The sequence below is a fragment of the Entelurus aequoreus genome, linkage group LG08, assembly GCF_033978785.1.
Source record: "Entelurus aequoreus isolate RoL-2023_Sb linkage group LG08, RoL_Eaeq_v1.1, whole genome shotgun sequence".
NCBI classification, from domain to species: domain Eukaryota; kingdom Metazoa; phylum Chordata; class Actinopteri; order Syngnathiformes; family Syngnathidae; genus Entelurus; species Entelurus aequoreus.
The window spans coordinates 72,369,552-72,379,551 of NC_084738.1; the positions used below are offsets into that span (position 1 = coordinate 72,369,552).

General features: G+C 33.9%; 1 protein-coding gene across 1 annotated transcript in view; it reads right to left on the reverse strand.

Annotated features, from left to right (window-relative positions):
- The window catches only part of LOC133656276 (ankyrin-3-like), a 148,811-nt gene that overhangs the window by 105,060 nt on the left and 33,751 nt on the right, over window positions 1-10,000 (reverse strand). The window contains exons 8-11 of the mRNA XM_062057263.1: window positions 4,145-4,243; window positions 3,295-3,393; window positions 2,122-2,220; window positions 1,843-2,040 (exon numbers count right to left, since the gene is read on the reverse strand). Of these exons, the coding sequence (XP_061913247.1) occupies window positions 1,843-2,040; window positions 2,122-2,220; window positions 3,295-3,393; window positions 4,145-4,243 (495 nt within the window). The remainder of the gene's footprint in view (window positions 1-1,842; window positions 2,041-2,121; window positions 2,221-3,294; window positions 3,394-4,144; window positions 4,244-10,000) is intronic.

Genomic DNA, 10,000 nt, shown 5'->3' on the forward strand with positions numbered 1-10,000 from the left:
GGCGGCTAACACATTCACATATCAACCTAGCTATAGCGTCATTGTTACTCTAAGAGCTAACACCAAGGAACTACTTTTATGGCATGGCACTGTTAACATTTGAACCGATATAGTACCGGTACTCAACGGTACCAACGTGTAGTACTTTTGTGTGTGTGGATAAATATTGTTTGTTATTTTTTGAATGTAACATTTCAAAATGATCTGACTGTGTCCAGTTGTTGTATATATACATATACACATACCTGTATATATATATGTATATATGTATTCTCATGTAGTGTCACTAACTACACACTAGATGGCAGCACTTACAGTATATATTCATGATATTCTCATGTAGTGTCACTAAGAAGACACTAGATGGCAGCACTTACAGTATATATTCATGATCATGTAGTGTCACTAAGAAGACACTAGATGGCAGCACTTACAGTATATATTCATGATCATGTAGTGTCACTAAGAAGACACTAGATGGCAGCACTTATATGTACACAAACTGGTACACTAAATAATGACTTGATTAAAGTACAGTGTTGTATTTTCCTGTATAACTTATTTATTTAACTATTAACTGATAACTTATTTTAACTTTTGTTTACCTTTTATTTCACTTCTATTTAACTTATATTACCTTTTGTTTACCTTCTGTTTAACTTAATTTACCTTCTGTGTAACTTGTTTTACCTTTTATTTACCTTATTTTACCTTTTAATTCCCTTCTATTTACCTTCCTTAAACGTCTTTTGCCTTGTTTTATCTTTGTTGACCTTCTATTTACCTTGTTTTATCTTTTATTTAACTTATTTTACATTTTGTTTAACTTACTTGGCCTCCTTTACCTTTTATTTACCTTCTATTTAACTTATTTGATCTTTTATTTAACTTATTTTACATTTAACTTATTTTACAGACTTGACTTCCTGTACGGCCGACTTGACTTCCTGTACGGCCGACTAGACTTACTGTACGGCCGACTTGACTTCCTGTACGGCCCTCTTGACTTCCTGTATGGCCGACTTGACTTCCTGTACGGCCGACTTGACTTCCTGTACGGCCGACTTGACTTCCTGTACGGCCGACTTGACTTCCTGTACGGCCGACTAGACTTCCTGTACGGCCGACTAGACTTCCTGTACGGCCGACTAGACTTCCTGTACGGCCGACTAGACTTCCTGTACGGCCGACTTGACTTCCTGTACGGCCGACTTGACTTCCTGTACGGCCGACTTGACTTCCTGTACGGCCGACTTGACTTCCTGTACGGCCGACTTGACTTCCTGTACGGCCGACTTGACTTCCTGTACGGCCGACTTGACTTCCTGTACGGCCGACTAGACTTCCTGTACGGCCGACTAGACTTCCTGTACGGCCGACTAGACTTCCTGTACGGCCGACTTGACTTCCTGTACGGCCGACTTGACTTCCTGTACGGTCGATTTGACTTCCTGTACGGCCGACTAGACTTCCTGTACGGCCGACTAGACTTCCTGTACGGCCGACTAGACTTCCTGTACGGCCGACTAGACTTCCTGTACGGCCGACTAGACTTCCTGTACGGCCGACTAGACTTCCTGTACGGCCGACTTGACTTCCTGTACGGCCGACTTGACTTCCTGTACGGTCGATTTGACTTCCTGTACGGCCGACTAGACTTCCTGTACGGCCGACTAGACTTCCTGTACGGCCGACTAGACTTCCTGTACGGCCGACTAGACTTCCTGTACGGCCGACTAGACTTCCTGTACGACCGATTTGACTTCCTGTACGGCCGACTAGAAGTGATGGCAAGTGAGGTTGTGTTTGTGTCGTCATGACAACAAAGTGTGACTTCCTCACCAGGGCCTTGGCGTTGGGGTTGGCCTTCTTGTCCACGATGACCTTGGCCACCTTGTAGTGTCCGCAGTGGGCGGCCACGTGCAGCGCCGTCAAGTAGTCGTTGGTCACGTCGTCCACGGGCGCCTCGTGGTGCAGCAGCAGCGTCACACAGTTGAGGTGGTCGCCCTGCGTGGCCATGTGCAGCGGGGAGAGGCCGTTCTGCAGCGGGGGAGGAGGGAGAGAAGAGGCGCTAGCACCAAGAAGAGGCGTCGGGCGACAGCAGAGTCCAGGAGAGCGTACCTTGGTCTTGGAGAGGATGGGTGCGCCTCGGTTCAGCAGCATCTCCACCACCTGCTCGTGTCCACTCCTGGCACCGCAGTGCAGCGGAGTCAGACCGTCCTGAGTCAACATATGAAATAACAAGTGTGTGTACAAATTTGAAGTGCTCCCCCTCTGGTCAACATATGAAATAACAAGTGTGTGTACAAATTTGAAGTGCTCCCCCTCTGGTCAACATATGAAATAACAAGTGTGTGTAAAAATGTGAAGTGCTCCCCCTTCTGGTCAACATATGAAATAACAAGTGTGTGTAAAAATGTGAAGTGCTCCCCCTTCTGGTCAACATATGAAATAACAAGTGTGTGTAAAAATGTGAAGTGCTCCCCCTTCTGGCCAACATATGAAATAACAAGTGTGTGTAAAAATGTGAAGTGCTCCCCCTTCTGGTCAACATATGAAATAACAAGTGTGTGTAAAAATGTGAAGTGCTCCCCCTTCTGGTCAACATATGAAATAACAAGTGTGTGTAAAAATGTGAAGTGCTCCCCCTTCTGGCCAACATATGAAATAACAAATGTGTGTAAAAATGTGAAGTGCTCCCCCTCTGGTCAACATATGAAATAACAAGTGTGTGTACAAATGTGAAATGCTCCCCCTCTGGTCAACATATGAAATAACAAGTGTGTGTAAAAATGTGAAGTGCTCCCCCTCTGGTCAACATATGAAATAACAAGTGTGTGTACAAATGTGAAGTGCTCCCCCTCTGGTCAACATATGAAATAACAAGTGTGTGTACAAATGTGAAGTGCTCCCCCTCTGGTCAACATATGAAATAACAAGTGTGTGTAAAAATTTGAAATGCGCCTCATTTGGCCAAAATTAATTAAAAAAACAAAATAAATATGTATATAGACACATACTGTTTTAACTTGAATGATGAAGATTAAAACACAATTACAAACAAAACATTAAAATAAAAAAAATGACCTAAAAGCTTACTTTTTTATATTTGCATAGTGTATGTATATATTATTAATGTTGTAAGTACACTTCTTTAATGTTGTAAGTACACTTCTTTCTGGTCCTAAAGAGCAAGGCATTTTTCTCAAGAAGGTAACAAATACAAGAGTGTGTGTGTGTGTGTGTGTGTGTGTGTGTGTGTGTGTGTGTGTGTGTGTGTGTGCGTGCGCCCACCTTGGTGCGTGCTTCTATCTTGGCTCCTCTCTCCAGCAGAAGTCTCACCATGTTGCCATTCCCACGCTTGGAGGCCACGTGCAGCGGTGTGATGTCATTCTGCACACACAACACAACACAACTTCACTTTTACAGGCGCTACTGCATCAAAAAGCCACATCAGTGTGTAAAGGATATCACCACATGGGCTCAGGAACACTTCAGAAAGCCACTGTCAGTAACTACAGTTGGTCGCTACATCTGTAAGTGCACGTTAAAACTCTACTGTGCAAAGCCAAAGCCATTTATCAACAACACCCAGAAACGCTTGGCTTGGCCCCGAGCTCGTCTAAGATGGACTGATGCAAAGTGGAAAAGTGTTCTGTGGTCTGACGAGTCCACATTTCAAATTGTTTTTGGAAACTGTGGACCAAAGAGGAAAAGAACCATCCGGATTGTTCTAGGGTGAAAGTGTAAAAGGCAGCATGTGTGATGGTATGGGGGTGTATTAGTGGCCAAGACATGGGTAACTTACACATCTGTGAAGGCACCATTAATGCTGAAAGGTACATACAGCTTTTGGAGCAACATATGTTGCCATCCAAGCAACACTACCATGGACGCCCCTGCTTATTTCAGCAAGACAATGCCGAGCCACATGTTACAAAAGCGTGGCTTCTTGTTGGTATTGAAAACTGCAACATTACCAAGTTTGGCTGAGTCATCTCTTGGTGCTGCTGGAGTGACACACACACACACACACACACACACACACACACACACACACACACACACACACACACACACACACACACACACACACACACACACACACACACACACACACACACACACACACACACACACTAACCCGTGCCTTGAAGTCGACGGCGGCTCCTCTGTTGAGCAGCAGAGTTGCCACGTTGATGTTCCCGTAGTGAGCGGCGATGTGTAGAGGGGTGAAGCCGCTCTGTGGCACACAAAAAGGTGAAGAAGACACACAAAGGTGAAGAAGACACACAAAAAGGTGAAGAAGACACACAAAAAGGTGAAGAAGACACAAAAAGGTAAAGAAGACACACAAAGGTGAAGAAGATACAAAAAGGTGAAGAAGACACAAAAAGGTAAAGAAGACATACAAAGGTGAAGAAGACACACAAAAAGGTGAAGAAGACACAAAAAGGTGAAGAAGACAAAAAGGTGAAGAAGACACACAAAGGTGAAGAAGACACACAAAGGTGAAGAAGACACACAAAGGTGAAGCACGGGGCGACGCCAAGGTGAGCGGCGGTGCAGCAGCAGCGGCAGGTGAGAAAAGGTGCAGGTGCATGGGGGGACTAACACAGCAAAGCTGCAGGAAGCTCAGGAAGGTTCTGTGGTTCTAGTTGTGGTTCTAGTTGTGGTTCTAGTTGTAGTTGTGGTTGTAGTTGTAGTTGTGGTTGTGGTTTTTAGAGACATGATGCACTAAGTTGGACTCAAAGCTCACAAAAGGTGAACTAATCAAGTGGACATGCAGGAGGAGGCGTGCATCTGCAGGAACTACTCCACTATTATTATCTATTTATCATTCTTCACTATTATTATCTCTTTATTATTCTTCACTATTATTATTATCTCTTTATTATTATTCACTATTATTATTTTCTCTTTATTATTCTTCACTATTATTATTATCTCTTTATTATTCTTCACTATTATTATTTTCTCTTTATTATTCTTCACTATTATTATTATCTCTTTATTATTCTTCACTATTATTATTATCTCTTTATTATTCTTCACTATTATTATTTTCTCTTTATTATTCTTCACTATTATTATTTTCTCTTTATTATTCTTCACTATTATTATTATCTCTTTATTATTCTTCACTATTATTATTATCTCTTTATTATTCTTCACTATTATTATTATCTCTTTATTATTCTTCACTAATATTCATTGTTTATTATTGTTTACTTTTATTATTATCTGTTTATTATTGTTCACTATTATTATTATCTGTGTATCATTGTTCACTATTATTATTATTTGTTTATTATTGTTCACTATTATTATTATCATCTGTTTATTATTGTTCACTATTATTATTATTTGTTTTTTATTGTTCACTATTATTATTATCTGTTTATTATTGTTCACTATTATTATTATCTGTTTATTATTGTTCACTATTATTATTATTATTTGTTTATTATTGTTCACAAATATTCTTTGTTTATTATTGTTCACTATTATTATTATCTGTTTATTATTGTTCACTAATATTCTTTGTTTATTATTGTTCACTATTATTATTATTTGTTTATTGTTGTTCACTGTTATTTTTTGTTTAATATTGTTCACTATTATACTTTGTTTATTATTGTTCACCATTATTATTCTATGTTTATTGTTCACTTTTATTATTATGTGTGTATTATTGTTCACTATTATTCTTTGTTTATTATTGTTCACTATTATACTTTGTTTATTATTGTTCACAATTATTATTATTTGTTTATTATTGTTCATTATTATTTGTTTATTATTGTTGACTATTATTTTTTGTTTATTAGTGTTCACTATTATTATCTGTTTATTAGTATTCACTATTATTCTTTGTTTATTATTGTTCACTATTATTATCTGTTTATTATTGTTCGCTATTATTATTATTATTTGTGTATTATTGTTCACTATTATTCTTTGTTTATTATTGGTCACTATTATTATTATTATTTGTGTATTATTCCATCCATCCATTTTCTACCGCTTATTGTTCACTATTATTCTTTGTTTATTATTGGTCACTATTATTATTATTATTTGCTTATTATTGTTCACTAATATTATCTGTTTATTATTGTTCACTAAAATTATTTGCTTATTATTGTTCACTAATATGATTCTCTGTAGCAGCTGCAGGTGAGAGAACAATCTATGTTATGTCCACCTGCTGGTAGACACTTACTGACCCCTGGTGGCGACAGGAAGTTACTACGCCTGATTTGTTGACACACTTCCGGGTTGAGGAATACAGGAAGTGAGTTTCTGAGTCACGTGACAACATTTTAAAATTCGGTTTGCATAAAAGCACCCCCCGCCACCCCGAAAGGAACAAGCGGTAGAAAATGGATGGATGGATGGATTTAAAAAAATGTTTTTGGTTGCAAATCATTTTTTTGGGTATTATTATTTTTATAACATTTCTGAAGTTGAGTCCTAAACAAAAAATATTTTCAACAAATCCTTTTTTTCTTTAATTTAATAAAAAAAAATGTAATTTAAAACAATTAAAAAAAAAAAATTAAACATTTTAAAATTCGGTTTGCATTAAAGCACCCCCCGCCACCCTGCAAGGGACAAGCGGTAGAAAATGGATGGATGGATAGACTTAAAAAAAAATTAAACCCAATTTTTGGTTGCAAATCTTTTTTTTTTGTATTATTATTTTTATAACATTTCTGAAGTTGAGTCATAAACAAAAAATATTTGCAACAAAATCTTTTTTTTCTTTAATTTAATTTAATTTTTTTAATTTCAAATACATATTTTTTTTAATTAAACATTTTAAAATTTGGTTTGCATAAAGCACGCCCCGCCACCCCGAAAGGGACAAGCGGTAGAAAATGTATGGATGGCTGGATTAAAAAAAAAATTAAACTAAATTTTTGGTAGCAAATAAATGTTTTTGGTATTATTATTTTTATAACATTTCTGAAGTTGAGTCATAAACAAAAAATATTTGCAACAAAAACTTTTTTTTCTTTAATTTAATAAATTTTTATTTATTTTAAATAAAATATTTTTTTAATTAAACTTTTAATAATTTGGTTTGCATAAAAGCACCCACCGCGATCCTGAAAGGGACAAGCAGTACAAAATGGATGGCTTGATGGACTTAAAAAAAATTGTAAACCCAATTTTTGGTTGCAAATCATTTTTTTGGTATTATTATTATTTTTATAACATTTCTGAAGTTGAGTCATAAACAAAAAATATTTGCTACAAAAACTTGTTTTTCTTTAATTTAATTAAACATTTTTAAATGCAATATTTAAAAATTTGGTTTGCATAAAAGCACCCCCCGCCACCCCGAAAGGGACAAGCGGTAGAAAATGGATGGCCTTAAAAAAAAAGTTTAAACCCAATTTTTGGTTGCAAATAATTTATTTTTTATTTTATTATTTTTATAACATTTCTGAAGTTGAGTCATAAACAAAAAATATTTGCAACAAAAACTTGTTTTTCTTTAATTTAATGACATTTTTTTAATTTAAAATAAAACACATTTTTAATTAAACATTTTAAAATTCGGTTTGCATAAAAGCACCCCCCGCTACCCGGAAAGGAACAAGCGGTAGAAAATGGATGGATGGATGGATTTAAAAAACATTTTTTGGTTGCAAATCATTTTTTTGGGTATTATTATTTTTATAACATTTCTGAAGTTGAGTCCTAAACAAAAAATATTTTCAACAAATCCTTTTTTTTCTTTAATTTAATAAAAAAAATGTAATTTAAAATAAAAATTTTTTTTTAATTAAACATTTTAAAATTCGGTTTGCATAAAAGCACCCCCCGCCACCCCGTAAGGGACAAGCGGTAGAAAACGGATGGATGGATGGACTTAAAAAAAAATTTAAACCCAATTTTTGGTTGCAAATCTTTTTTTTTTGTATTATTATTTTTATAACATTTCTGAAGTTGAGTCATAAACAAAAAATATTTGCAACAAAATCTTTTTTTTCTTTAATTTAATTTAATTTTTTAAATTTCAAATACATATTTTTTTAAATTAAACATTTTAAAATTCGGTTTGCATAAAAGCACCCCCTGCCACCCCGTAAGGGACAAGCGGTAGGAAATGGATGGATGGATGGACTTAAAAAAAATTGTAAACCCAATTTTTGGTTGCAAATCATTTTTTTGGTATTATTATTATTTTTTATAACATTTCTGAAGTTGAGTCCTAAACAAAAAATATTTGCTACAAAAACTTGTTTTTATTTAATTTAATTAAATTTTTTTTATTTAGAATAAAACATTTTTTTAATTAAACATTTAAAAATTTGGTTTGCATAAAAGCACCCCCCGCCACCCTGCAAGGGACAAGCGGTAGAAAATGGATGGATGGATAGACTTTAAAAAAAAATTAAACCCAATTTTTGGTTGCAAATCTTTTTTTTTTGTATTATTATTTTTATAACATTTCTGAAGTTGAGTCATAAACAAAAAATATTTGCGAACATTTTTTTTTTTTCTTTAATTTAATTTAATTTTTTAAATTTCAAATACATATTTTTTTAAATTAAACATTTTAAAATTCGGTTTGCATAAAAGCACCCCCCGCCACCCTGAAAGAGACAAGCAGTAGAAAATGGATGGATGGATGGATTTAAAAAAAAAATTAAACTACATTTTTGGTTGCAAATCATTTTTTTTGGTATTATTATTATTTTTATAACATTTCTGAAGTTGAGTCATAAACAAAAAATATTTGCAACAAAAACTTTTTTTTCTTTAATTTAATTAATTTTTATTTACTTTCAATAAAATATTTTTTTAATTAAACATTTAAAAATTTGGTTTGCATAAAAGCACCCCCAGTGACCCTGAAAGGGACAAGCAGTACAAAATGGATGGCTGGATGGACTTAAAAAAAATTGTAAACCCAATTTTTGGTTGCAAATCATTTTTTTGGTATTATTATTATTTTTATAACATTTCTGAAGTTGAGTCATAAACAAAAAATATTTGCTACAAAAACTTGTTTTTCTTTAATTTAATTAAAACATTTTTTATTTAGAATAAAACATTTTTTTAATTAAACATTTAAAAATTTGGTTTGCGTAAAAGCACCCCCCGCCACCCCGTAAGGGACAAGCGGTAGAAAATGGATGGATGGATAGACTTTTAAAAAAATTTAAATCCAATTTTTGGTTGAAAATCTTTTTTTTGTATTATTATTTTTATAACATTTCTGAAGTTGAGTCATAAACAAAAAATGTTTGCAACAAAATATTTTTTTTTCTTTAATTTAATTTAATTTTTTAAATTTCATATACATATTTTTTTAAATTAAACATTTTAAAATTCGGTTTGCATAAAAGCACCCCCCGCCACGCCGAAAGGGACAAGCAGTAGAAAACGGATGGATGGATGGACTTAAAAAAAAATGTTAAACCCAATTTTTGGTTGCAAATCATTTTTTGGGGTATTATTATTTTTATAATATTTCTGAAGTTGAGTCATAAACAAAAAATATTTGCAACAAATAAATTTTTTCTTTAATTTAATTTAATTTTTCAAATTTCAAATACATTTTTTTTTTAATTAAACATTTTAAAATTCGGTTTGCATAAAAGCACCCCCCGCCACCCCGAAAGGGACAAGCAGTAGAAAATGGATGGATGGATGGATTAAAAAAAATAATTAAACTACATTTTTGGTTGCAAATCTTTTTTTTTGGTATTATTATTTTTATAACATTTCTGAAGTTGAGTCATAAACAAAAAATATTTGCAACAAAAACTTTTTTTTCTTTAATTTAATTAATTTTTATTTATTTTAAATACAATATTTTTTAAATTAAACTTTTAAAAATTTGGTTTGCATAAAAGCACCCCCCGCGATCCTGAAAGGGACAAGCAGTACAAAATGGATGGCTTGATGGACTTAAAAAAAATTGTAAACCCAATTTTTGGTTGCAAATCATTTTTTTGGTATTATTATTATTTTTTAT